Source organism: Fonsecaea nubica (genome assembly GCF_001646965.1).
Source record: "Fonsecaea nubica strain CBS 269.64 chromosome Unknown Scaff15, whole genome shotgun sequence".
In the NCBI taxonomy this organism is placed as follows: Eukaryota; Fungi; Ascomycota; class Eurotiomycetes; order Chaetothyriales; family Herpotrichiellaceae; genus Fonsecaea; species Fonsecaea nubica.
In genome coordinates, this window is record NW_019173688.1 from 66,621 (window position 1) to 92,350 (window position 25,730).

Sequence of the window (25,730 nt, forward strand, 5' to 3'; positions counted from 1 at the left end):
TGTGCGTCCGAGCAGGGAGATTCCTCGAAGTCGGTGGTACACAGCCAGATCTTCAACGCCGCAAACCAGGATCGAAGAACCTCGGAGACTCTTTCTTCGCGTCTCGAAAACTGGATCCTTGGCGCATATAAAGTGCGAGTTGGAGAAGAAACAAAAGCGAGCGTCGTCCACTTCTCCACCACCAGTTCAGTCCTGTCTGTACAAGTACAAGTCGCTGGGATGTTAGCCTCGGGCTCGACCGTCTCCACAAACATGCCTCGTCTGCTGGTTGCCACAAGGCGTTTTGCCGGTGGTCAACCCAAAGCGCGATGGTGGATGGCCACAGCAGCCAGTACCGGAGTCTTCGGTCTGGTTCCGAGAATCGCCGCCCGCGGCCGGAGCAAGCCACCAAAGGGCGTGTGGTCTATCACTGGCCAGACTCAGGTGAAGGTGGGTTTGTCCGGATCTTCAGATTGCTGTACTCGGTAGAATATGGAGGTCATTGCTGACCTGCGACAGAACGAGATACTCCAGCAGCACCCAAGACAACAAGTGCGAGACGAGTCTCACTACAATACCATGTCCCTAAATTGATCGACTGGGTTTTGGCTGCAAGATCACAATAAAATCATATATAATGTCCCGCTAGTGTTGTCAGAGTTGCTCGTTCACAAACAAGCCTGCCATGCCCATCCCACTCCCCAGACACATACTCGTCAACAAGATCTTTTTCTTCTGCCTTTTGCACTCACTCAAGCCCGTCACAACCTGTCGCACGCCGGTACAGCCAAAGGGATGACCGATGGCGATGGCACCTCCTCGAGGATTCATCTTGGTCCAGTCAAGTTTGAGTTGGTCGCGGCAGTAGACTGCCATCGAGGCGAAGGCCTCATTAATCTCGATAACGTCAATGTCCTTGTCCAGCGAGAGATTATACCGGGCCAGCAATTTGGGGATTGCATAGACAGGTCCGATACCCATGATTCTCGGTGGGACGCCCGCCAGTGCTGTTCCCACGTACTTCCCAAGAATAGGTTGTTTGAGCTCGAGCGCTTTCGAGCGCTTCATGAGGAGGACCGCAGCCGCGCCGTCCATAATTTGGCTAGCATTCCCTGCGTGGGTGGTATTGCCATACTCTGGGAACGCCGGCCTGATCTTGCTAATGCCTTCATAAGTGGTGCCGGGCCGGACTTCGTCTTCGGTGGCGGTGACCTGATGACCATCCTTCCGTACTGTGATGGGAACGATCTCGTCCTTGGTCCAGCCATTCTCTTGTGCGAGGTAAGCTCGCCTGTATGTCTCCGCAGCGTACCTGTCTTGTTGTTCGCGGGTGATGTTGAAGTCTTGAGCCACAAACTCGGAGGTACCACCTATACCAGAGAGTCAGACTAAACATTGTCAGATGGCCTGAGATGTTGTCTCCTTACCCATTGGTATCATGCAATCTGCTGCTTCGCGACTGGCAGCCAAGATCTCAGCATCAAAGGGCCTACTCAGTCGTTCGTTCCCTTCACTCAGAGTCTCCGCTCCGATGGCAATTCCGATCTCGATGATGCCGTTCTTGATCTCGTTGGCGACGTGTTGCAGCGCCGTCAACCCGGATGAACAGAAGCGATTGGTACTCGTAGCCGTCGTGGTATTGGGAAAGCCTGCCCCGAGCGCAGCAGCTCGAATGTAATACGCAGCTTTACCATCGCGGACCTAAAAATGATCGATATAGGTCAGTTGTAGAATTCCCCAACCCGTCGACGAATCTTGTCCTTACGTTTCCAAGAATAATGTCATTGACCAAACTCGGATCGAGGTGACTTCTCAATCGGACTTGTTCCAGGAGCTTGAAACACAAGCCATCGAGCCCAACATCCTTGAAGGCACCTTTCCCGGACCTGCACATGGCTGTTCTGATCGCGAGCGTGATGACTATATCATCTGGATTCTGCTGGGTGCTTTATTCCTCCCATCTCGACATTAGCATCCTGTTTCCTTCCATCCAAAACTGCGCAAGATTGGGGATGACATACATTGCATCCACGCCAGTGGGAGCAGAGCTCAGGTGCGGTAGAACCGCCGAGAGACGTTGTGCGGCCATGGTACACGTACGCGTTCACCTTCTGGGGCTGTCTGGGCTTTCCAAGGTGGTTTGTTGATTCAGGAGAGAAAAAGTGTCGCAAGGAGCAATGTGGCAGTACATCCTCGGCCGTCAGTGTCTTTGCTAACAAGTCTTATAGTCGGCATGACCCGTAAACTACGAAGTACATCATTTGCCATTTTACCGAGGCGGGTCGATGGTAAAGTGGCCACTCCGGCCGTTTTTTCCCTGGGCCTCGTATTTTATCCCTGGCTCTATTGGGTCCGTGGGAGCGCCTCGTTGTCTCGCAAGTCCGTGGATGACTTCATGCCCGTCCGATCGAGGGATTCCGAGAAGGAGCTAGGCCGATAAGGAGGTACGGAGGGGAGGGTGGGTTGTTTGTGCGAGCGTAACAAATGCTTCGGAGACGATCGTGTTGCTGAGAGAGAAGCCGGAATGAGATCCTGGGCACGAGATTGGCTCTTGGCGGTTGAGTTGTGATTGTTGTCTATGAGGTACGAGATGTTCGGTGCTCCGTGTCTGGGCCACCTGCTGTCTCGAGAGGTATGGGTTGGATAAGGGAGAGGAGGAGAGCCTTTGCTGAAGGTTCACCGCCTAAGATCTGAATGTGTGTGTGTGGCTGAGAGGCCCCCGTTCCCACCTTCCCCTCCTTCCACAGAGGCACAACCATCCGAACCACCTCGGCACCCTCCCCCGCCCATCTCCCATCCATGGGAAGCAAAAACTGTGCCCCTGCCGAGCGTGGCGGCTCAATCACTGTCCTACGTGAGGTACCTAGCCTTGCTAACTCCTTTCAGTTCTTACCTAGCCCTTGAGCCCACGGAGCCTAACGATTGTGTTTCCCCGAGAAAACCTCATACGTGCCGAATCATCCATTCTCATGAACCAGAAACTCATGCCGAAGTAATGGCATGCCTAGGTGGGTGGCACTGGGTAGGTAGCTACCTGAGATGGTTGGGGATTGATCCAGTCAAGCATTTTTAGAATCCATCGATGTACTCAATGGTGTTTTGGGGGGCTTTTTCACGATCACTTCGCGCATCATCGTTTCCGTCTCGTCATTTCGAGAGGCACGAAGGTCTGACGTGCTTTAGCTTTCAAGTGCATTCGAAACCTCAGTCTCGTATTCTGTTGGGTCGACTAGACACCTCTTGCGGTGTATTTGTGTCCACACTCGACCGAAAGTGACGCGGTCGCAGACAAGAATATCTTGGAAAGAAAGAAAAAACACGGTCCACCACCATGAAGGCTTGGGTTCTCGAGTCCTTCAACACACCATATAAACTGCGCAGCGATGTCCCTGTGCCGAAGCCTGATGGTCCATACGATGTCCTGATCAAAGTCGACGCCGCAGGCTACTGCCACACGGACGCCGTTCTCGCAGCCGGCCAGTTTCCCCTTCCGCCAAAACTCCCCATGGTGGGCAGCCATGAAATCGCTGGGACCGTGGTCGAGGCGGACCCGTCAACAGGTCTGAAGCCAGGCGATCGCGTCGGCTCACCTGGTCGCAACTTTCACCCCTGCGGAGAGTGCGACGAGTGTCGAAAGGGGCCAGGACCCGATGGCACCGGCGACCCCGTAGGTTATTCCAACTACTGTCCCGTGGGTAAAAGTAACGGCATCGCACGGGATGGGGGGTTTCAAGAATACCTGGTCGTGGACGCGAGACAGGTCGCCAAGTTTCCCGAACAGCTGACCGCAGTAGAGGTAGCGCCCTTGATGTGTGCAGGCATCACCATCTACGAGGCGCTGAAGAAGTGCCGGCTCCAACCGGGGCAGCGGGTGGCCATCATGGGATGTGGAGGTGGCCTGGGCCATCTCGGGCTACAGTTTGCTACCAAAATGGGTTTGAAAGTGATTGGCGTGGACGCCTCCGACGGGCCCCTGGCCATTGCGTCGAGTCTGGACACGGGAGCAGAGATTGTGGACGCGCGGGTCACACCAGCCATGGATATCGTCAAGCGCCTCGGCCAGGAAGACGGTAAGAAGTACCGCGGTGAGATGGGCGTCGACGCGGCCATCATCCTGCCGGAGAACCAGAGAGCTTTCCAATACGGGGTCGACCTGCTGCGCAACCACGGGACCTGCCTCGTGGTATCGTTCCCCGAGAAGGGCTTCCACTTCGCCGCGAGCGATGTCATCTTCAGGGACATTCGCATCATCGGCACCCAGCTGGGGACGAGCAGGCGAGTCAAGGAGATGCTGGATTTCGTGGTCGAGCACGGCGTCAAGACGCTGAAAAAGGTCTACGAGTTTGACAGGCTGGACGAGCTTGTCGAGGAATACGAGCGTGGGGGAGGCGGGAAATTGGTCTTGGACCTTTCGGCCTCGAGTGTTTCGAAGTAGGAGTTTCTTCTCCGTCAAAATTTATCTTCTCTCGAAAGAGGAAACGAGATGTCTGTTACAAGGTGCAGCAGGCAATAGCACTCACGATCGTGAAGAGAAAGGACGCAGAGAATAGAGCGATAATGTCGAGGTGACTTCTTCCCTCCTTTCCTCGATTTGCTTTTCCCATTCCTGGCAATCCCAATCTCAGAGGTTAATCGAGACACTCGAGAGCATGGATGGATGTATCGATAATGAGGCTGAACTTTTCTCGTCAACCGCCCTGCAGTGATGAATGAAATGGCCAATGAAATAATGCATTGTTCCTGTTTTTGGTCCGCCTTGTGCTTGTTTGTTTGTTTGTTTGTTTGTTTGTTTATATTCAAGGTACCTGGTAATGCATCGTGGCATTCACAACTCCGTTGAACTGGCACCGCTGACACCACCATGGGCAAACAAGGACCAAGGACCAAGGACCATGTACCAATGTCGTCGCCAAGGTCTAGGAGGAGAAGCATAGAAAGAGGAAGCACGCTGCCCCTAATGATAGGATAGGATGCTAGGATGAGAGAAATGATAGCATGGACACCCCTGAACTCCGTCGTCGACCCAAGAGACATTCCAATCCCTGTTTACTGCTCGCATCCTAAACTCCCCTTGTGTCGCCATTCACCAGCTTCGTCGTTGAGGTACTCCTGTTTTCCCAAGCTTTTCGGACTTCCCATTCCGCATCGTAGCCATAGCACCATCGCTGTGTGGTTGGATCGCTCCATTGGTTCGGGCTTGATACGAACTGTTTTCCTTCGACTTCGGGTCGCATGGCCTCGTCTCGCGCCCTCTGCAGGGGACCATCGGCAAAGTGCCATAGCTTGCCGTTGATTAGACTGGCCTCCTGCATTTGGCTTGTCCGTTTAATACGCACAGATTGCCACACCTGCAGAGCTTCAGGCAGTTCCTTGGTGCTGCTGACCAGGTCGATCGCCTCTGCAAGGGCTGCCGCATCTTCAACCGCCATGGCAGCCCCTTCTGACATGTAAGGAACCATGGCATGCGCCGCATCTCCCATGATTGTGAGTTTGTTGGAGGGTGCAACCCATCGGCTGAGCGCTGACCCGCTGACGAGTGGCCACTTGAGGGTGGTCCGGATCATGTTGATGATCTTGGTCAGTCGAGGGTCCCAGCCGTCAAAGTGCCCTCGCATGTCGGACAGAATCTTGTCAGCACTTTGCTGGTTCCAATCCGCCGGGTCTGTGCGGTCAGGGTGCGACAGGACCATGTTGAAGGACTTGCCTCCAGCGATGGTGTAGGTCATGACGTGTCTCATATGGCCGATCCACAAGTTCAGCCCTGGTTTTGCCAGCAGCTCGACAAGCTCGGGGTGCACTTTCATCTCCTCCACATCCACCGTCGCTCGGTAAGCCGCGAACCCGGTCCTCAAGGGCGCCTGGTCGTCACCACCCAGCACTTTCATTCGTCCAATTGACTTGACGCCGTCTGAAGAGATGACAAGATCGGCTGAGAACGACTCCCCATGCTCTGTGGTTATTGAAGGTGCATCTTCGTCATAATCGATGACCTTGGAATTGATTCGGACCTCGACACCCAGTTGCAACGCCAACTGATACATGGCATCGTGGAAGTGTGCACGATGCACCACGTAGTAGGGAGCATCAAAGTTGTCCTGGAATTCAGGGACCAGCTTGGTGAGACCAATGACGGCGCCGTTTTCCCACCGCCGGAACTTGATATCCTCTGGCTCCACGATCTTGGACGCCAAAAACGGTTGAAGCCCCCATTTGATAAGCAATCGACTTGAGTTGGATGGTATCTGGATGCCAGCACCGACCTAGAGCACTCGTTCAACCTCACACCACAACAAGTTGACATTCAAGAATACAATCATACCTCACCAAGTTCCGGAGCCTGTTCAAAGACCGTGACCTTGTGGCCCTTTCTAGCAAGACTGATGGCAGCGGCCAGTCCACCGAGTCCGGCCCCAACGATGATGATGTTCAGCCGCACTCGGGAAAAGTCATCGTGATTGAGTAAGTTGGAAGTCCTCATTGCCTTGGTCCGCTTTTGCTCTTCCTTTTGCAGCTTGACGAGAAAGTCGAGACTTCCCGTTGGGTATGAGGCCACCTATTTTAACGTATCAGACCTCATTACACATCATCCAGCCTTCAGGAAGTACTCACGTCTGGGATTTTGATAAAGTCTTCTTTTACTGGTGTGACCCCATTGACTGGTCTGGTCTCGCCATTGACCATAACACCGGAAGGTATCCCAACCATTTTGACAAGAGTTGGTCCGGGTGGCGCGAGAAGGAGAATCTGGGGGGTTAAAGGAAGTTGTCTTTGTTGATCTGATCCCCGGAGACCCAGACCAAGTGCTTTAGTGAACGGAAAGAAATTGTCCAAAAACACTTGGGACTTTGTACAAATGGCGTCCCACTCTGAATTCGCGTTCGAGCCGATGGGACTCGACTGGAGGCAGCACCTGAGCCACTACCGATGTTAACCCACCGTCCTTTCGTACCGCCGCGCGCGGCAAGGTTAAGTCAACGTCTGTATTGTATGTACCCCGTGGGAATAGCCACTATGGCCACAGTATCCCACAGTGGGTGTGGGAAGGAGATGGTGGTGGGAGTGTGGTCGGGTGTATATCGGGAAGCCACTGCCGGAATGGCCCCTTGTACGACAAGGTCCTCCTCCTCCTCACCAAAGTTCTCGCTAACGAGTTTGTTTGATCGGTGAACGAGGGAACGCATAGTGATTTGATCTCGGCATTTTTGGATGCTGACCTTTTCCTAAATAGCCAGTTAGCCCGTGTATATCTTGAACGACCATCGTCGTCAGTAGATCTCGACATCAAAACCATTGCCAGCAAACGTCCATCTGTCCTTCAGCAGGTCACCCGTGTACCATTTATACCCCGATATAACCATTCAACTACCCGTCTGAAGGTGACATGGCCACTGCAACTGGAACGGTCACAGAGTCTCTTCCTCCGATATGGGGCCAAAAGGCAGACCCCAACGAAGAGTTGGTTGAAAATGCTCTCAAGGTCAATACCAAGCCGCTCTGGACACAGATGGCGCGGTTGAACCCTCCAGAGCCCAACCCAAAGTGTGTCCCGTTCATCTGGCGATACGACGAGGTCCGACCAAGTCTCCTCAGGGCCGGGGAAATAGTTACAGAACAGCAAGCTGAGAGACGGGTGCTGATGTTGGTTAATCCCGCCAGAGGTATGGCGTTCTGTTCTCCTATTACAACGGGGACTTGTTGGTCGACAGAAAAGAGGAAAAGATGAAATGCGTATACTGACTTGCCTGGCCTCTTACAGACGCACCTTTCACCACAGACACACTCTACGCTGGTCTGCAGCTGGTAATGCCCAACGAAACCGCCCGCGCACACCGACACACAGCGTTCGCTATGCGCTTCATCATCGAGGGCCAGGGTGGCTTCACTGCGGTACACGGTAAACGCATCACCATGCAGCGTGGCGACGTTATTCTCACGCCGACCTGGAACTGGCACGACCACGGTAAGGACGGGTCGGGCCCTATGATCTGGCTTGACGGCCTGGATCTGCCAAATTTCGTGCATTTCCCCGTACATTTCGTCGAGCACTTTAACCAGCCGAGATATCCGGCCGAGGATGTGGACTCAAACACGAGTCCGATTGTGTATCCGTGGAAGACGATGCAGAAGAAGCTCGACGAGAAGAAAGGCGACTGGGCTGAAGAGGATTATCTGAAGGACGACGGAAGACCAGGTAAGGGAGAGCTTGTTGTCCCTCTGTTTTCCATTACCCGAGACCGCAGACTGTCCAGCGACTAACATCGATGGGGTGACAAACAGTTTCCAAAATCCTCGGTGGTGCCGCCGAACGTTTGAATGCCGGGTGCACGTCCCCTGCCGTGAGAGAGACTGCATCGTCCGTCTACCACGTCGTCCAGGGCAAGGGATACAGCGAGATCGACGGACAGAAGTTCCACTGGAAGCAGGGCGACACTTTCTGCGTACCCGCCTGGAACAAGTATCAGCACACCGCTGCCGAAGGGTCAGAGCCAGTGTATTTATACAGGTTTCACGATAAGCCCATGTTGAAGTCACTGGGGTTCTATCGTGTGGAAGGGGTCGATAGTGAGAGTTTGGTGTCTGATTAAAGGTGCGGCTGCCCTTGGATATGTCAGATGATGACGAGACTTAACAATGTTGGTTGTGCATTACGCTACAGTATAACTGGACTGTTTGTATCTAATGGCTCACTGATCACGAGCGATGGTCATTAAAGGCATTGCTGGAGCCAAGGTCTTGTATCGGCTCTGCGTCACTTTAGAGACGAAACACAGACAAACATTCCCGAAAGAAAGGCTGGTTGATGCGAATACTCGCAGTCGACACTTGCATAATAACAATATCCATCGAGTACAGAATGCAATGGACCACACCATGTGTCTTCCTGGAATGCAAAAACTCCCCAACGCCCATGCTAAGATATCAATATAGCTAGAGAAGTCCCCATGTCGTGTCCCAAGTCAGATATCACATAGGTTTCTTGTCCCAGCTTCACTTCCTCTTCCCTGCAAGACTCATGAGCTTCCTACGCCGATCCTCTTTCTCTCGCTTCAGTTGGGCTTCTAATGCCAACTCTCGGGCATCTTCCTCCCTTGCGGCCCTGAGCGCCTTCTGCTCCTCTTCGTACACATCAAACGCTCCAGCTTCCATATCAGACGAAACATCAGATGCATAATCTTCTTCGCCCTCTCCATATCCGCCCATATCATCTGAAACATCTTCTTCGTCGGTGCCCAAGTATTCATCATATTTGTGCCCGCGCTTGGCTGGTGGTTTGGCGCGACCTGCAGCAGTGCCCATAGTGCCTTTGTAAGAGGACGAAGGGGGAGCATGTAATGGCGGTCGGGGGGCCTTGGGCCCTTTGGGATGATCCGTCTTTTTCGCAGGGCTAACGCTTCGAGATTTATCATGCCGTTTACCACCATTCGCCAGACGGCCGCCACTGGATTTCTCCTTGGCACCCTTTGTCTTTTCCTCTTCTTGCCGTCTCCTCTCGGCCAGTTTCGATGGCTTTTCCCGGTTGGTTGCTTGATGCTTTATTAGGCCAACTTGGCTTTGTTGAGATTTCTCCACCTGCGCTTGTTTTGCCCGAGCTATCAACTCTGCATACGAGCCCTTCGTTGGACCTTTGGTTGTTGCAGTAGTCGGAGTGGATGGCGCAGAGCCGGGTTTCGGTGAGGTCAGCTGAGCGTCAACTTTCGGTCTGGGCATAGCGAGGGTTTTTCCAGTGTTTCCATTGGATGGTCTTGGGGCGTTAAGAGGAGGGGCAACAGGACGTTGCCGAATGGTGCTGGTCAAGCCAGGTGTAGGATTCGGCCTGATAAGCTTCTCAGGTGGTTTCGAAGAGCTCTCGTCGGCCTTCCGTTTTGTACCATTCAGAGGCGAGGGGGCCACGGGCAGTCCGGGCCGGGAACCATGCCTGCTGACGTCGAGACTCGGTCGATGCGCATTCGCACCGAGAGGTCCCGACGGCGGCTTTGGTGGTGCTGGAGACTTGTCGCTACCGATCGAGTTGACAATGTCGCTAAAGAGGCTCATGGTGAAGGGGGAAGAGTGACGAGTTAGAAGAAACTCGAAGGCGGTCAAGTCAGAAGATTCAAAGCCCGAATCTTGTGCATGATTATTGTTTCCGCCCGCTGGCAGCTGGCGCAATCACCGTGAAGCGTGGTTCATATAGATGTAACAAACAATACCAGATGCAAGCTCTTGGAAGAGTGTGGTCGACGAGTGACACGAAGGAAGGAAAGAGGAAAGATCGAGGAATGATGTGGTAGAAATAGGTGAAAGTCGATCGTCCCCGCCTCCAGGTGGCCACTTCACTTTCCCAGTAACATTTCTTTGAATGGCTTGGCGAGACTCGCGACTGGTCCGCATCGGGCACCGGCTAACTTTCCTAATCCAATTTTCCTCTTGAATTTCGCCAGTCGCACAACCACCACCAGGCAAATAGACGATTTCCCAGCGATTTTTCCACGAACGAACAATCACCAGAACTCGAAGTGCCAGTCTCCGCTCAATTCAGCGGTTAAATCGATTGTCTCTCCTGTTCGCCAACTCCTCTATTCTCGGTACGTTTGTCTGGGTCTTGGATCCCACTGACGACTAACATTGGGTGGGAAGAAATAAATTCAAAATGAAGCACCTTGCAGCATACCTCCTCCTTGGCCTCGCCGGCAACTCCGACCCCTCTGAAGACGACATCAAGGGCGTCCTCTCCTCTGTCGGTATCGATGCCGATGAGGAACGCCTCTCCAAGTTGCTCGAAGAGTTGAAGGGCAAAGACATCAATGAGGTAACATGGGATACTTTTCCAGCAACATGCAGAGTCGCTAACTATACTTTAGTTGATCGCAGAGGGCTCAACCAAACTCGCCTCCGTGCCAACTGGGGGTGCTGGTGGCGCTGCTGCTCCCGCTGCCGGTGGTGCTGCGGCTGGCGGTGCTGCTGCCGCTGAGGAAGAGAAGCCTGCCGAGAAGGAAGAGGAGAAGGAAGAGTCTGATGAGGATATGGGCTTCGGTCTGTTCGACTAAGCGTCAAATCGCAAAAAGACTATGGGAATTGATTATGTACGATCTACGACCAAATTACGGGGAATGCGTGGTCGAGGAGGATGGCAACGGCCCCTACAGACGGTACTGTTGTACCGTCATTGGGCGCACAGTCTATTCGCGCATGGGCAATTCAAGCAATTCCACATCGGCAAACAACGCGAAATGGGCAGTCGCTGCCTCACATCTTTGACTTGTTTCCCCGCCAGACGTAGAACGAGGCGAGATTCGATGCAATCAATTGATCCAACATTGATTCAAACATGTATCTCCTGCTCTTAAAGTCCACTAAAACATCAATATTGTGTACTTTGACAGTGCTCTACAACGAATAAGTAAACCGTGCCAATCGAAAGCCTCGCATACGCTGCGGAAGTTATGCCAAGAGTTTTGGTCACGTGGTGCACACTGCCCTAAATTTTCGCCGGAAACATCCAACTCCACAGCCCCCGAAGCCCTTGACTGCAATTGTCTCTGTAATATCACTGCCCACCGCAACCATCTCTCCTCGCTTTTCGACAGTCTCATCGAAAAGCGAACGCGCAGTGACCCTTCGACCGCAATCATGGCCGACACCGAATACGTACGTTTTCTTTCTATCATCGCCCGCCGATGATCCAGGTAGTTGATGGGTTGCTAATTGATTTTTGATGGAATAGAATGCCGAAGAGGCCGCCGAGCTCAAGAAGAAGAGAACGTTCAGAAAGTTTTCGTACAGAGGCATCGATCTCGACCAGTACGTTTTTCTTCCTTGGACACATCCTTCCGCGTCCCTCATCGAGAGCAAGAGAGGGGGAAGACAACTCAATGACACAGAACTGGAAGACTAACGAACTCGCTCTTCTCACTTACAGACTGCTTGACATCCCCTCGAACGAGCTCCTCACAATCCTCCATGCCCGCGCCCGCCGCCGATTCAACCGCGGCCTGAAGCGCCGCCCGATGGGCCTGATCAAGAAACTGCGCAAAGCCAAGCAGAACGCCAAACCCAACGAGAAGCCCGACCTGGTCAAGACTCATCTGCGGGACATGATCATCGTGCCCGAGATGATTGGCAGCGTCATCGGCATCTACAGCGGCAAGGAGTTCAACCAGGTGGAAATCAAGCCCGAGATGGTCGGCCACTACCTGGGCGAGTTCTCGATCAGTTACAAGCCCGTCAAGCACGGTCGACCCGGTATCGGTGCCACGCACTCTTCACGGTTCATCCCCTTGAAGTAGACAATCAAACGGTGTTGGCTTGAACGCGCGGGAGAGAGGGAGAAAATCATGGCTGCGGGAGGCCGTTGCTACGTGGAACATGTTTTCTTCACACGCCTGAAATGTTGGGGAGTCGTGATGGATTTGTCTTCATCCGAATTGCAATGGGATCACGGGAGACAGGGACGCTGATGGGGAGAATTGCGAGGATGAAAGTGTGGCTCGAAAACATACATAACTCTTTGCAAGAAATGACCCAGTAGTCAAAAGGGCTGCAACAAAATGAAAAGGGAACGGCTTCTTGACATGAACCCCTCCGAAGAGGAGAAGTGACGCCGTACCGTATTGAAACCAGGATCTAAACCATCCCCTCCCTCTCTCACAAACACACAGTGTCATCATGTTTTTCGCTCAGCAGTGTCTCTGGCAAAATGGGCTAACCTCCTCAACGCCATCGCCATGTGAATGTCAAGCAGATACATTATATCTCAATAGTGGTACAATCTGTCGTGGCCCACGCCCAATTCTTCTTCTGGTCGTCACGACGAGTCTTCGTGCTCTTTCGGACCGTCGTCATCTTCCATCGTAGAAGTAGCACTAGCCGCGATCTCCTCGCTCGACTCGCTCAGCTGCTGCTTGGACTGCACTTCGTTCGTGCCCTGTATCTCTGGGTCATGCTCGATCAATTGTTCGATCTCACGGTGCCGCCGTTGAGCGCGATTCGTCTCCTCCCCGTCCTCGTCTTCCTCTTCCTCTTCTTCTCCTTCGTCCTCCTCTCCCGTAGACTCTTTGACCAGTTGATCCTCGCCATCAGAAGCCGGGGTGGCGTCAACAGCGGCCGTGTCGGCCGCGTGAGGTAGCTCCGAAGCATCTTCATCCCGCCGAGCATCCCTCGAGGTCTCGGACAGGTTCAACAGCCCGTTCAACTCCCCCTCGACCTCGCTGACGCCGTTCATGGGTTGCAAAATCTCGCTGTTGGCTCTTTGCAGGATATTTTCCCTGCTCAGTGGGGTGCCGCGCTCGGCGACGACGATGGCTTCCCTGTGCCGCCTTCTCAGGTGCTCCTCTTCTTGACTCCGCTCGGCCGACCGTAGTCGCGCGGCAGCCCTCGTAGTCGTCGGGCGTGAAGGCTCGTCCCAAAGGGTGGTGATGTTGTCGTGGTGGCCCACGGCGCCGTTTCCAGGAGGAGCCAGCCCTGCAGTGTCCTCGCCATTGACCATTCTCACGTCGTTGTCCTCGTCGGCATCTTCGTCCTCGTCTTGCCAGTCGCGATCGCGATCGCGATCTCGATCTCCCGCGCCCTGATTCCACCACAGGCCCCGGTCGGGCCCGCTCGTAAAGATGTCCTCTCTATAACTGCTCGCAGTCAACCCAGCCTCGCGCATCTGTCTCCTCGCGGGAGGATACTGCATGACCACCAGGATCACGTCCCCCATGAGAAGATCATCGGACAGCCAAGCATTACGGTCGAATAACCTGGTCACGTCGTATCGGCGGAAGTTGAGTTCGGAGTTGTCCGGTGAAGAGCACGGGAAGGGATAATTTGCCAGCCATTTGGTGACCAGCCCTGCGTCCAAAGCGGCGTCCATGACGGCCGTGTACTTGGTGTCCCGCCGCGAGAGGCTGTGGACCACAACGGTGAAGACCTCGAGCAATTGGGCCTCGTGCGCCGGGCGGTCCAGGGGACGGATGGGCGACGGGGGCGGCATCTTCTCCACCCAGTGCTGCGTGCGCCAGTCGGGGGGCTCCTCTTTGACAGGGACTTTATGCTGAGGCAGCACGTTGATCAGGCCCAGAACGATGGCCCTCACGGTCTTGGGGTCCCTGAAGTGGCTGCAGATCGTGTCGCTGAGCGCCGGGTGCGTGAGCAGCATGTGCAACGCATGGAGGGCGTTCTCGCGACGGGTTTCGTCCGCGCTGGCCAGGTCGCGCAGCAATAGATGCCTCGTGCGGGACCGGACCGTGCGACTCGCGACGATCTTGATGGCCGAAGTGCGGAGGTCGTAGCTGTACCCGTCTGCCAGGGTGCGCAGCGTCTCGAGCTTGAGCGAGTTCTCAGAGTCCTTTTGGAGACGCTTGGCCGGGGGTGGAGGGTCTGGTGGCGGCGCCCTCGCCGCGTCTTTGACTCTGCGGAGAAGAACGGGAACTGTCGCGCACGCCGTTCCCAAACTTATGACGAGGATAGTCAGCAGGAAGCGGTTCGAGCTGAAAAAAGACATGGCTGGTGATGCATCGAGTAGGATGGGAGGGGAGGAAAAGAAGTATTTTTGGACAGGGTTCGAGGAGGCAAGGCAAGGCTGAAGTCCCTCGACCGGTTCATGTTCGGCGAATTATCAAGGATTGACAAGTCGTGACAGTCTACGCTCGTATGATGACAAGATAATACAGAGATACGGCAAACAAACGGAGCGTAGCTCGTGTCTTTACCCGATTGATCAATAGATTGATTGGTTCCTTTTAGATTCTACTGCAGATCAACACCACACTCCCAACCTCAGTCGTGATCCTCCTCCGTCGTGCCGGGGCACCCTTCCATCTTCTCGTCTGGGTACCTGTATTTGCACCAGAAACAATAATGCCATCTCTCTCGCAGATACTCCACTAGCTTTGACACCTTCTCCGATACTTCGAGGGTCTCGAACTCGTTGAGCTCTTCGTCTTCCTCGTCGAGATCGACGTCGACCTCTTCCAATTCCGTTTTCTTCCCCATTGCCATTTGATCCTCCTTTTCTTCGTCGGGGTCGATGTAGTCGGGCCGTCTCGACAGTGACTGGTGGAGGTCATACCTCATCCGTCGATCACGCTCGTTGATGGCTCTCTGCTTAACGAGGCCGCGCCACAAGACATTGACGGCCTTCAGCGGTTTTGACCTTCTGGGCTTCTGTGCAGGATCAGGTTTGCCGTCGACCGACTGTTCTAGATCGTCCTCCTCGTCCAGTCTCTCGCAGACCTTCATGGCTGCCCAGACTTGACCCTCCATCTTCTTCTCCTCGCGTTCCTTTTGCTGCCGTTCGCGGAACTCGCCGGCCTCGACCTTCCTCTTCTTATCTGCCTCCTGCCGCGCCTCGACCTCCTCTCTAAACTTGCGTTTCTTCTCCGCGTCGGCGCCGATTCCGGAACGTGACTCACGCATTTCCAGCCCGATCGGCTCGAGAAGACGATCGTCCTTTCCGCCGCCGCTGCCGTCCGCAGTCGTCGTCCGCGGTGCCGCGCCCAAGGCGGTCCCAGGCTTATATCCCAGGGCGGCCATCATCTTGAACCCCCTGTTGCTCGTGTCGAGTGTCGTCGTGTTCAGCGCCTCCTCCCGCTTCTTGCGCTCCTCCTGCGCCAGCTCCGCCTTGGACTTGGGCCGGCCTTTGATCTCGGCCTCTCGCGCGAGCCGCTTCTTGCGCTGCGTCAGGGTTTCGTTCTTCGTCGTCGCGGACGACGCCGTGTCCTCAAAGGTCATGTTCATGTAGTCGTCCTCATCGGCACTCGCGCCGGCCTCAGCGTCGGGTTGAGAGCCCATTTTTCGCGAAGAATAGAGAGATGAGGGAGGAAATATGTAAAGTAGCGCGACTTGTGAAGTAGGTAGTAGAGGAGTCGCGAGATCTGCGCAAAGTCAATGATCCTACGCGAACCAAAAAAAAAAGTTGATCTGTCGCAGCGAGTCTCTGGAAACTTGTGCACGGCAGAGAGGCGCAAGAACCCTCCCGGGAGGAGAAATACACAGAGAGGCACAAAATAAGACTTTGCCCTAGTGCTCCTTACCGTTAGAGAGATGGAAACAGTCCTGTCTCGGTCATTAACTGAGGAACCCAGTGCTACAGTCGCGGGTACATATGACAGAGAGAGCTGTGCTTTGCTCGTAGCGAGTTGGCGAGGTAGTGGTAGGCTGGCCTGTGGCTGGAATATGCCCCACCAATTATCTAATCACGTGCCTTCAAATGCAAGTATATATATTGAACCCCCGCAAAAATGGTCTTGAAATTGTCCCGAAAATGACCTCACTTTCAGGGTACGCTTTTCGCCAAAATTTATGATGTGAGTTCTCTCAACCACACCTGTCGGTCACAGAGTTGGCGCAGTAACGCTGACTTTCCCCATAGCCTGTGACGCAGTGGTTAGCGTGTCGTTCTTATATTGTATGCCCCTGGTGGCATCCGGTATGACTTCTTTCGAGGAATGCGAAAGTCGCGAGTTCAAGTCTCGCCAGGATCAATTCTTTTTGCTCGATTGTTCATCTTCACCTTTGTTCCTCGAACGATTTTGTTTTTGCAGTGTGCTCAAAATATAGATCATGGAGTAAAATCAAGCCAAAATGTATTCGTGTACTTGCAAAAGAGTATGTACCTCTATCGTGATCTAATATCCTAACCACGTACGACCATGATCCAATCCTTCCAAGCCCAGTCAACCCAGATTCCTTTTGGCCTTCATGCTTTTCCATCTCATAATCCAACAGCAAATTGGAAACAGGACTGTCCCAATACCAACCCAGGCAGCCAGAATACCAAAGTTCAACCCAAGTCGATCGCGGGTGTCGAACAACAGCGTCCGACTCGCATATACGACCTGCCTCAATGGCCATGCATATCCCCATTTGAAGAACCCCGGTGCCAGTTCCAATGCGTAAAACCCTGTTGATACGTTGGTGATGACCCAGAATATCAGCGACAGAGCTGTCCACGGTTGACCAACTACCATCGCAACGTTCTCGCAAGCCAGACCCAAAGCAGACATGCCTAACCAATTCAACATCCAATAAACGACGAAAGTGGCGTGCCCGAAATGATCTGCGTTGTTCGCCACGTCGGTCTGGAGCCAGTCGCTGTGACCATGTGGCGGCCTCCGCGAAAACGGGATTTGAAATGCCAGGCTCACAAGACTATAGCAGAACGAGAGGAGGAAGTAGGCAATGATTGTAGAGATGTAGCGCCAGACGATCAAATGAGTGAACTTCAGCGGTGGATGGGGATTGGAGGGATCCTGCTGAACAAATCTCATGTGCATGGGCACGAAGAAGCCGAACGAGAAGAAGGCTATGATGATGAGGTAAATGAGGCCAATGCTGACAGCGGGGATTGCCGTTGGAGGATCTGGATAGAATGTCAGTGATCACGACGGACGAGGATTCCACAAGGCTCTGTACTCACCGAAAGGTCGCAAGTTGAATATGCTGAAGCCAATTCCAGGAGATAAAGCTTGGGGGGCATTGCTGTAGACGCTCTGTGCGAGAGTATCGTTTGTGAGCACAGACCGCGTCCACTCGCGACCAAAAGCAAAGCTGATATCCGATGCAAGTCGAACCAGCACGGGGGTAATGTACTGGTTGTAGGATTCGATATCTCTAGCTTGGTTGACCACAATCTGTCCTGCACCAAACGGGTCGTAGGACACGTTTCCATTTTCCACCGCGAGTCGCAAGAGCGCCGTAGCATTGTTGTTAACGATAATCGCTCCCCAGTATTTCTCTTCATGGACTGCCAAACGGACTGCGACAGGGTCGTGCCTGAATGTGATAGGGTCCAGGATCTCGTAGCCCAGCGGATATCTCTGAGAGGCACGCTCGTGGATGATGGCAGCTTGAACAAAACGTCCGACAATCGGCTCGACGGTCTCGTATGGAGGTGAAGTTGCGTCAAAGTCAACCACGGCGATGGTGGCAGAGCGGAGATTCTCGCGTACTCTGAACAGGACTCCCCAGTATATGGAAAGGACTCCAAGTACAAAAACGCAAAGTAGGGCGACTGGTTCAAGTCAGCAAGGGGCCAGGAGAAAATTACGTGCTGGAGAGACACCCACGGGTCCATGAATACTTCAGGAACACAGCACTTCGAATCTGAGAAAGAGAAGGATTGAAGAAGCCGACAGCATCGGGAGCGTGAAGGCTGTACGTCTCCTCTAGATCTTTTGAATCATGGCCATTTCCCTGTTCTTTCTCTGCCAGCGTGCTGCTAGACTGCTCCGTCCTGTCAATGCTCCTGTTGAGACTGGGAAATCTCCGGACGGTGGTGCAATGAAGAGCATAATCGGGACAGAGGCTGTTGTTGGCGTCTGCGGTTTCGTGGTATGCCTGGTGCTGCACAGAGGCATCGTCAATGTCTCCCGAGCTTGACTCTGTGAGTTGTTCTGGCTGTTTCCCCTGACGCCCACCGTCTTGCCGCATTGCACTCCTCATGGCTTCCTCACTGCAACAAAGGCTCAGAAATCAGGGGATGATCGGTTTATTTTGTCGGCCACAACGGAGGAATATGCCAGAAATATGAGGAAAGAACCATCTGCGACTATCCATGATGGCCGAATGTCCGCGCTTTCATTGATTCTCCCCAGCCCTGATTCATGTCGAGAAAAGTCCGTAGCCCGACTTTCTTGGTGTTGTCATGGCTTTCTCTTGCAAAGTTTCACTCCATAAATAGGAAAAGGGTCTGGCTCTCGAGTCCGAGCGTCAATCCGTTGTCTTGATGCTATGCTAATTAGAAGTTCCCTTGATGCCGCCTCTTGCGTGCTGCTTAGTATGACGATCCATACCTCTCGATGGATGTTTAGCACGAAGTATCGATTGTTGCGTTTTGATAGCCACGAAGATAGCGTAGACGTTGTCTGGAAACTGCGGAGAGAGACCGGACATGCGCATCTGAAACGGCGTGTCGGCATAACAACGTTGGACGATCCAGTGGGAGCCATTCGGATGCTTGGTTTGTCCAGGGACTGTGAAACTCTTTTCTAAGGCCAACGGCTGAAGGAGCCGGAAAGACTTCCATGACTACCGGTAGACTCCGCAGCAAGGTTGATACCAAGCAGCCGATCCAAATTCCAATATAAAGCTGAGCGGGGTTGTAAGCAGTAGTATTGTAGGAGTCGTCTTCGATCTAGTTGTGGACGGCATCCAAACACGCCGACAAAAGGCAAACAAGCCTCTCAAGCCATCGTACATTTCAAAACAAAGCGTGAGGCGGCATGTGATAGCGAGACCCTGATCTTCCCGCTCCGGTTTCCTTAGAATTTCCCCTTTCTCTTCCTCCTCTCCCTCTCATAAGCTTTTGCTTCATGGCCCTCCTCTCCCTGAATCTCTGCTACCAACCTCTTGTACTTCTTTTCATACTCCTCATCTCTCTTCTTCTTCTCCTGTAACTGCTGTCTTGCAATAAAGTTGGCATCCTTCCGCAATTCTCTCATCGCTCCCTTCCTCTCTTTCTTATGCTCGGCCTTCAACTTGGAGAGCTCGGCTCGCTGGCGGTCTGGATCATAGTGTCGGTCGGGGTTGTAATTCTCGATGAAGGCAGGTAGGGAGGTTTTGATAGCGAGTGGGCGGTGGTTATGTAAGAGAAGGGGGAGGCGTGATTTGACCGAAGCAGACTGAAGGGCGAGGAGGGCGGAGAGAGTGTTGTTGTCTAGCGTGAGAGTTTGTGGCGGCAGCATTTTGCGTTGATGAGATAAGTGGGTAAGGGCGTGGACGAAAGGCTGAACAATTTCAGGGAGTGCGGACTTGTGACTCCAAAGGGAGGCAGCTTGCATTGTTAGGCGAATAAAGGCATTCAGCAGAGTGATGCCTTGTGAAGGCCCATCTTCCTCACTTCGATTCATGATGCAATCCTTGAATGAGAGCTTCTCTGAAACAGTTGCTGATGTCGATCTTACACGCAATGGTCTTGTGGGCAACCTAATAGGAACGTGCAACGGCACACCGTCTTGGTCGTGGTCTGGTAGCGGTGTTGGTGAAAGAGCGGCCAGAGCATTGGTAACATAAGTGACCACTTCCGGAACATATCGTTTTGCAAGCTGCTGATACCGAAGCGCAAGGGAACAGCAGTAAGCCCCAATGCTGAGGTCCTGGAGAGATTGTATCGAGCTCTGTCCAAGATACCGACCAATGGTGAGAGTGGCGGGCGTAACTACTGAGTGGAAATGGTCTGAGGTTGGGAATATGGTCGAGACACCTGTGAGAATGACAAGATCGCCAGCAGACAGCTGGAGCGGTCGTTCATCATTGATCTCTTGGAGATGTCTGCGGAAGGCGGCTGCCACAGCTTCCGATGACGACTTCGCCATCGAGTGTAAGTGTCGAAGGAGGCTCTCAAGAACAGAAAAAGGAACATCGGGTTCTGTGTCCGCAAGAAACGCAACATGCTGGGTCAGCACACCAGCGAACGTGTCGAGTTTTTCTTGATTGCCTTCGGCGAGACCTTTGTGGTAGAGTGCGCGTATTCTTTGCACGATCGTGGGCAAGTCGGCGACGTCAGAGTCCTTGACCACTTCCAATAATGCTTCGTGCGTCTGAGGACACGGAAAAGTGTAGGCTAGATTGGTGTTGCTTGAGGCTTTGGAGATCGTTTTTGACGTGCTCTGGGCTTCCTGCGGTAAGACCAGCCCGTTGATGAAATCATCATCACCATCATCCTCAATATCGCTTTCGGACTCGGATTCCTCAGAGCCTTGTTCGCTTGCCATGTCAGGATCCGAGTCTGAAGCAACTAGGTCGTCATCAAGCAGGAATTCGTCCTCGTCTTCAACATCCAGTTCCTTCCGAGGGACAGCATCGAAATCAGGGGCAGCCAGACCGAACGCTTCGGCGTCGTCGACTTCATCATCTTCATCTGGCCCTGGCTCCTCTTCCTCCTCGTCTTCTGAGCTTTCTGCCTCGCCCTTCATTCTGCGAATTCTCTTGCGCTCGAGCTCTTCAAGTCGAGCGGCCTCCTCGGCAGCTCTCTCTTCGTCGGTTTTGGTCCGTACACTCGGTTTGGAGCGTGCCTCCAGCTTCAATTGTCGAAGATTGGACTCGTACTCCTTTTCTGCCTCTTCCCTGCTCTTCCCTGCAAGCATTGCAGCGCGAGAGGGATCCATGTGCGGCTCTGAGTTCGGGACCGGTGGTGGTAGATTTTCCTTTTCAGGCGCCTTCTGGCCTCGAAGCGCCTCGTAGAACTCAGCCATGCCTTTGTCCAGCTCCATTCGAAGGTCATCGTCGTCTGCCTTTGCAGCTTGCCGCTCGGCCTTGTACATTTTGGATTTTGCAATAATCTCTTTCATCACCTCATTCTTCGTCTTCTTTCTCTGGGGTAGATCTTGATCGTCCTCCTCGTGGGAATCGACGTCTTCGTTTTCGGCTAGTCGCAGCTTCTTCCGAGGCCGGTCGTCCTGGTCAAAATCTCTGTCTGGGTTATCCAAGCCTTCCACCTCGTCTTCATCAAAGTCATCTCCGGCATTACCCTCAAAGTCGAGCGATCTTCCACCATGCGTGAGCGTCATCTCCTCCTCGCTGTCATCCTCAAGGTTGAACATGGAAGTCTTCTTCATCTTGCGCTCGTTCTGACGGGCGAACCGCTCGGCCGCTCGTTCCTCTGGCGTCATCGTGGGGTCATTCTCTCCGAACCGACGGTCGAGCAGACCGCCCACCTTATTGCGGCTTTGCATCTCTTTCAGTAACGTCTCTCGCCGGCGCTCTTCGCCCAAGCCACGAGTGACACCCGGCCGACCAACTGTGGGTTTGGTATTCTTGCCATTGACAAATTCATACTTGGCCTTTCGAGCAGGCGCCTTGACCTCGAAAGGGTTGAATCGTTCGCGAATGCCCTCGAGTGCGGCATTGCGCTGCGCCCGCTTCTGCGCATCTTTGGAGGTCAGCTTTCGCTGTTTCTTGGATTTCTGGGGCCCAAGGACGCCGCTCTCATGCAGCGACGCCTTGAGCTGCTTGAGCTGCGACGGCGGCATTTTCGACTTTGCCTGGAGAAATTGCTGCACGGCGGTGCTGGAGATCATCAAGTCGCCGCAGTCAAAAAAGTTTCGACAACCCCACAACGGGGAAAGTGTGCCGAGAGACAAGGCTGAACTATACCGTTTTAGGGCATTCCTCCCTCTTCGCTTGTGCTTGTGGAAGGTGAATTATGCCGAGATCATACATTTTGTCTATGTTGCCTCTATCATCTACTATGTGATTGATGGCTAGTCCCATGTGTAAGCCTTGGATCTACTTTCTTCACCAATGCTTTGCCCATGAACAGGAGGAGAGTGGAGAGCCTTGTACGGATCCTTTGAGCAAATCCCACTCACGACTCGGCGAATAGGCAGGAGGCATGGAGATCGCTGTGTGTCTGTGCTCCGCCTATTTCGTCTTCTCCGCCCTCGAACTACGATAGGACTGCTCCACGATATCTAATCCCGTCATCTTCTTGAGCGTTGAGTCGAGCATCCCCACCGGCAGGAAGGACGACAGCCACATTTGGAATGCATTTCCTCCGCGCCATACATGCACGGGAGGACTTTTCTTGGACAAATCTTGAACGACTTTCGCGGCCCACTCATCCGCTGGCATTTGAGGAACGTTGATGTCTGACCGCATGAATTTCTCGACCTTTTCTCTCCCAGGCAGATAGAGCGAGTCCTCGGGGAGTCTCAAAATTCCTTCTGCAGAGTCCCCTGACGACGATGCATTGGCGAAAAAGTTCGACTTCACCATGCCGGTCTTCAGATCGACGACTTTGATGTTGAAGGGTTGCAGCTCCTGTCGGAGCACACCAGAAAAGGATGCAAGGGCTGCCTTGGTGCCGCTGTAGGGCCCTTGAAGAGGTACGGGCATGACACTTGCACATGAAGTGTTGTTCACCAGCAGGGCGCCGTCCCTCGCATTCCGTAGTAGAGGGAAGAACAGTTGCGTAACACGGACAACAGATATAGTATTCAATTCGAACAGCTGCGAGAGTGCAGGTATCGAGGCGTCCATTAGCGGTGTGCTATAGCCTTGTCCCGCATTATTGACTAGTACGTCGAGGGAGTTGTCCGTCATTTTGGAAGTGGCCTGGACTGCTGCTTTGATCGAATCTTCTGAAAGCACGTCAAGCTGAAGGGTATCAATGCCGATCGCCGTGAGAGACGCCATTTTAGTAGTGTTCCTGGCCGTCGCGATGACACGGTCGCCATTTTTGTGGAAGGCAACAGCAAGGGCAGCTCCAAGGCCACCATCAGAACAGCCTGTGATGAGAACATTACGAGGCATTCTTGACACCTTTTTAGTCGGTACTTTGTAAATGTCCAGAAGTTGACTGAATCATTTAGGAGAGGAGTTTGTTTACACATGCAAAAGGAGATGCCGGAGCTTGACCGAGCATTAAGTGGACAGGGAGGCCTTAAAAATCTATTTAGACTTCCTCCTTGCAGTGACTGTCGCCACTCTATGATCATCTCGTTGATGAAGGAGATGCATGCACTCAGGTAATAGGCAATGGGCAATAATCATGGTCTTATTTCCCCAATACTCGCGAGTACGAGGAACACCTCATGCTCCTCCTTCGCCTTTGATATGCCCCCACTTTTTACTGGAACCCAATTTGTCCAACTGTATAGAGTTACACAAATTCTTTCAGGTGCATCTTTTGACAACGCGTCTCCGGGACAGACGAGGATTCATCGCGTTCACGACTTCTCAGTACAAGACCACACACAAGGCCATCAATGATACCCTGCGAGGGAGAGCCACCTTCTCGTGGTGCAGGGTGTTAGTACTCCTGAGAATGGTCTCCGAGGTCCCGTATTCCTCAAGGACCAGAAGTGACTCAGGAGGAAGCTAAGAGCTCTCCCCCTCTACAACGCCCGCGCCCAGCCGTGGCCATTGTCCAGCTTGATGACGTGGCACGTTTGCCATTGGTAGTGCATTGGCCAGTCGGTTGAACAGGGATCGTCTCAGTTGATGCCCGACGACACGTACTTGATGTTCAAGCCTGAATATATCAAACGTCTGCCTCATCACGGAGAATATCAACTTCATTATCGCAACCATATCACACATGCTTTCGGATATCCGACTGCTGTCACTCCTCGTTGTGCGACCAGGATCTATTCGCTTCATAGAGCTTTGAAGGTCTACCGCTCACTAAGGTGATCACCGCGAAAATCTACTTCTCATCCTTACCTGGCCGAGTTTCTGTCCCGAAGCTCCAACCGTTTCAACCATGGCACCGCTCTATACATGCATCTATAAACAACAGAGACACCTATCCATGGGTAAAGGACTGTCATGGGCCAGGGCACATGACACTGTTACCCCTCACGCTGCAGGACTGCCATCGACTATCGGCCGTCAGCTCAGCGGTCCCATATACTAAGCTTCACTAGAACGCGGGGCACTCTGCTCTCTCGAAAGTCGGGTATATCGATTTTCGAAAGAAACAAATATGGACAACCTATCAAACCACGATTAAATTACCTTACAAATGACGCCACGTTATGCCGTGGCTACCATACGAAACACCATAACAAAATATCAGCAACAACACTAGCAACAGACATTAAGCATCGAACACTCACCGCGGACTGCTCGTCGGAGTGCTTCAGACAGATATCTACAAATATCCATTCGGTCAGAAGCATCAATACAGAGTCCCTAATACTATTACTTACAGTACTCCTGCTTCCATTATTGGGGCAAAAACACCCTCGAGAAATACACCCGATCTCTTCTCCAAGCGAGAACCCGGTCGAAAGAATTATCCAGTTCGACGATTGAAAAGACCGGACTCTTATAACACAGAAAGAAAAGTCCTCATCTCAACCTCACAATATTCGCCGCTGGGGGTGACGAAAGAGAACTCTCTCCACACTACCGTCAACATACGATAGAAAACCTACGACACCGACACCAAAGGATGTCCCGTCAAAGCTGAGTTTATAGGACGATTCGGGGCAGAGCCCGTTCGGCTTGTTTTTTGCAAAGACGAACCTTCAGCCGATGACGTTAACCTCGCGCCGGACGGGGCGACCTCGATTTATTTCACGTTGCCCGAGTAGGCTACAAGAAGACAAAAGAACAGAGCGTGTACCTTTGTGAGGGTCGATTTAGTTAGGTAGGGTTTGCTCCAGACTGAGCTGCGTGGTGATGACAGAGAAAGGGACCTCAGCAACCTTCACAACATCATTGCCCCTCGAGTTCGATTCCTCACTTCCCGAACCGATCCTACCCGAGTCAGATCATCTTGACTCCAAAGAAACAATGTCGGATCATTTCGGACAGCAGGTGGTCGAGCGCTACAGGAGTCGACGCAATAGACCAAGGGACCTAAGCCACGATAGACGAAACGCATTGATAAGGCCCATCTCCCTCCACTCCCGCTTCGTCCCACCCCATAACATTTCCATCCCCTGTCATCGAGGTGATCTATGGTCGCTACTTGGATTTTTTTTAAAAAAAAAATCTAGAGGTCCAGAATATTTGAACCAGATGAAACCTGATGCGGAACCAGAGATGCATCTGGTTCGACAAGTGGAAGTGACGAGGAGGATGGTGATGGAGGGAAAGAGACTTGGTCCAGGCAGGGCGCCGATGTCGAAAACACACGTTTTGCTTGACGTGATCGATACAAGAGGTTCAGCTTGAGTCTATCGACGAACTCGAAACGCTCTGCGACTGCGTGCTTGACGGCACCGACCAAGGGAATTATATACTGCTCCCCACGGCTCGCCTTCGAATATCGATCCACGGTGCCGTGGGTTGTGAGCTGTAACGTCGCTTTTTCGGGAAGCGCGACGACGGGAGAGGTA

General features: G+C 53.0%; 12 protein-coding genes across 12 annotated transcripts; 4 read left to right on the forward strand and 8 right to left on the reverse strand.

The window, feature by feature from the left end:
- Window positions 1-633: 633 nt before the first annotated feature.
- AYO20_03222 (hypothetical protein) lies at window positions 634-2,068 on the reverse strand (the record flags this gene model as incomplete). Its single annotated transcript, XM_022641525.1, has 4 exons — window positions 634-1,349; window positions 1,407-1,680; window positions 1,745-1,925; window positions 2,001-2,068. The coding sequence occupies 4 exons, from the start codon at window positions 2,066-2,068 to the stop codon at window positions 634-636; spliced, it is 1,239 nt and encodes a 412-aa protein (XP_022502385.1).
- Window positions 2,069-3,310: 1,242 nt separating this feature from the next.
- On the forward strand, window positions 3,311-4,414 carry AYO20_03223 (hypothetical protein; the record flags this gene model as incomplete). Its single annotated transcript, XM_022641526.1, has 1 exon — window positions 3,311-4,414. The coding sequence occupies one exon, from the start codon at window positions 3,311-3,313 to the stop codon at window positions 4,412-4,414; it is 1,104 nt and encodes a 367-aa protein (XP_022502386.1).
- A 625-nt stretch (window positions 4,415-5,039) lies between these two features.
- AYO20_03224 (hypothetical protein) lies at window positions 5,040-6,684 on the reverse strand (the record flags this gene model as incomplete). Its single annotated transcript, XM_022641527.1, has 3 exons — window positions 5,040-6,239; window positions 6,299-6,532; window positions 6,589-6,684. The coding sequence occupies 3 exons, from the start codon at window positions 6,682-6,684 to the stop codon at window positions 5,040-5,042; spliced, it is 1,530 nt and encodes a 509-aa protein (XP_022502387.1).
- Window positions 6,685-7,360: 676 nt separating this feature from the next.
- On the forward strand, window positions 7,361-8,564 carry AYO20_03225 (hypothetical protein; the record flags this gene model as incomplete). The annotated part of the gene is made up of 3 exons (XM_022641528.1): window positions 7,361-7,637; window positions 7,736-8,170; window positions 8,257-8,564. The coding sequence occupies 3 exons, from the start codon at window positions 7,361-7,363 to the stop codon at window positions 8,562-8,564; spliced, it is 1,020 nt and encodes a 339-aa protein (XP_022502388.1).
- Window positions 8,565-8,967: 403 nt separating this feature from the next.
- On the reverse strand, window positions 8,968-10,014 carry AYO20_03226 (hypothetical protein; the record flags this gene model as incomplete). Its single annotated transcript, XM_022641529.1, has 1 exon — window positions 8,968-10,014. One exon carries the CDS (start codon window positions 10,012-10,014, stop codon window positions 8,968-8,970), a length of 1,047 nt encoding a protein of 348 aa, XP_022502389.1.
- Window positions 10,015-10,609: 595 nt separating this feature from the next.
- On the forward strand, window positions 10,610-11,006 carry AYO20_03227 (hypothetical protein; the record flags this gene model as incomplete). The annotated part of the gene is made up of 2 exons (XM_022641530.1): window positions 10,610-10,768; window positions 10,821-11,006. 2 exons carry the CDS (start codon window positions 10,610-10,612, stop codon window positions 11,004-11,006), a joined length of 345 nt encoding a protein of 114 aa, XP_022502390.1.
- A 583-nt stretch (window positions 11,007-11,589) lies between these two features.
- AYO20_03228 (40S ribosomal protein S15) lies at window positions 11,590-12,245 on the forward strand (the record flags this gene model as incomplete). The annotated part of the gene is made up of 3 exons (XM_022641531.1): window positions 11,590-11,607; window positions 11,684-11,760; window positions 11,879-12,245. The coding sequence occupies 3 exons, from the start codon at window positions 11,590-11,592 to the stop codon at window positions 12,243-12,245; spliced, it is 462 nt and encodes a 153-aa protein (XP_022502391.1).
- Window positions 12,246-12,763: 518 nt separating this feature from the next.
- Window positions 12,764-14,443, reverse strand: AYO20_03229 (hypothetical protein; the record flags this gene model as incomplete). Its single annotated transcript, XM_022641532.1, has 1 exon — window positions 12,764-14,443. The coding sequence occupies one exon, from the start codon at window positions 14,441-14,443 to the stop codon at window positions 12,764-12,766; it is 1,680 nt and encodes a 559-aa protein (XP_022502392.1).
- Window positions 14,444-14,718: 275 nt separating this feature from the next.
- AYO20_03230 (hypothetical protein) lies at window positions 14,719-15,732 on the reverse strand (the record flags this gene model as incomplete). The annotated part of the gene is made up of 1 exon (XM_022641533.1): window positions 14,719-15,732. The coding sequence occupies one exon, from the start codon at window positions 15,730-15,732 to the stop codon at window positions 14,719-14,721; it is 1,014 nt and encodes a 337-aa protein (XP_022502393.1).
- An 884-nt stretch (window positions 15,733-16,616) lies between these two features.
- Window positions 16,617-18,384, reverse strand: AYO20_03231 (hypothetical protein; the record flags this gene model as incomplete). Its single annotated transcript, XM_022641534.1, has 3 exons — window positions 16,617-17,302; window positions 17,360-17,953; window positions 18,009-18,384. 3 exons carry the CDS (start codon window positions 18,382-18,384, stop codon window positions 16,617-16,619), a joined length of 1,656 nt encoding a protein of 551 aa, XP_022502394.1.
- An 818-nt stretch (window positions 18,385-19,202) lies between these two features.
- AYO20_03232 (hypothetical protein) lies at window positions 19,203-21,911 on the reverse strand (the record flags this gene model as incomplete). Its single annotated transcript, XM_022641535.1, has 1 exon — window positions 19,203-21,911. The coding sequence occupies one exon, from the start codon at window positions 21,909-21,911 to the stop codon at window positions 19,203-19,205; it is 2,709 nt and encodes a 902-aa protein (XP_022502395.1).
- A 391-nt stretch (window positions 21,912-22,302) lies between these two features.
- AYO20_03233 (hypothetical protein) lies at window positions 22,303-23,193 on the reverse strand (the record flags this gene model as incomplete). The annotated part of the gene is made up of 1 exon (XM_022641536.1): window positions 22,303-23,193. One exon carries the CDS (start codon window positions 23,191-23,193, stop codon window positions 22,303-22,305), a length of 891 nt encoding a protein of 296 aa, XP_022502396.1.
- Window positions 23,194-25,730: the final 2,537 nt, after the last annotated feature.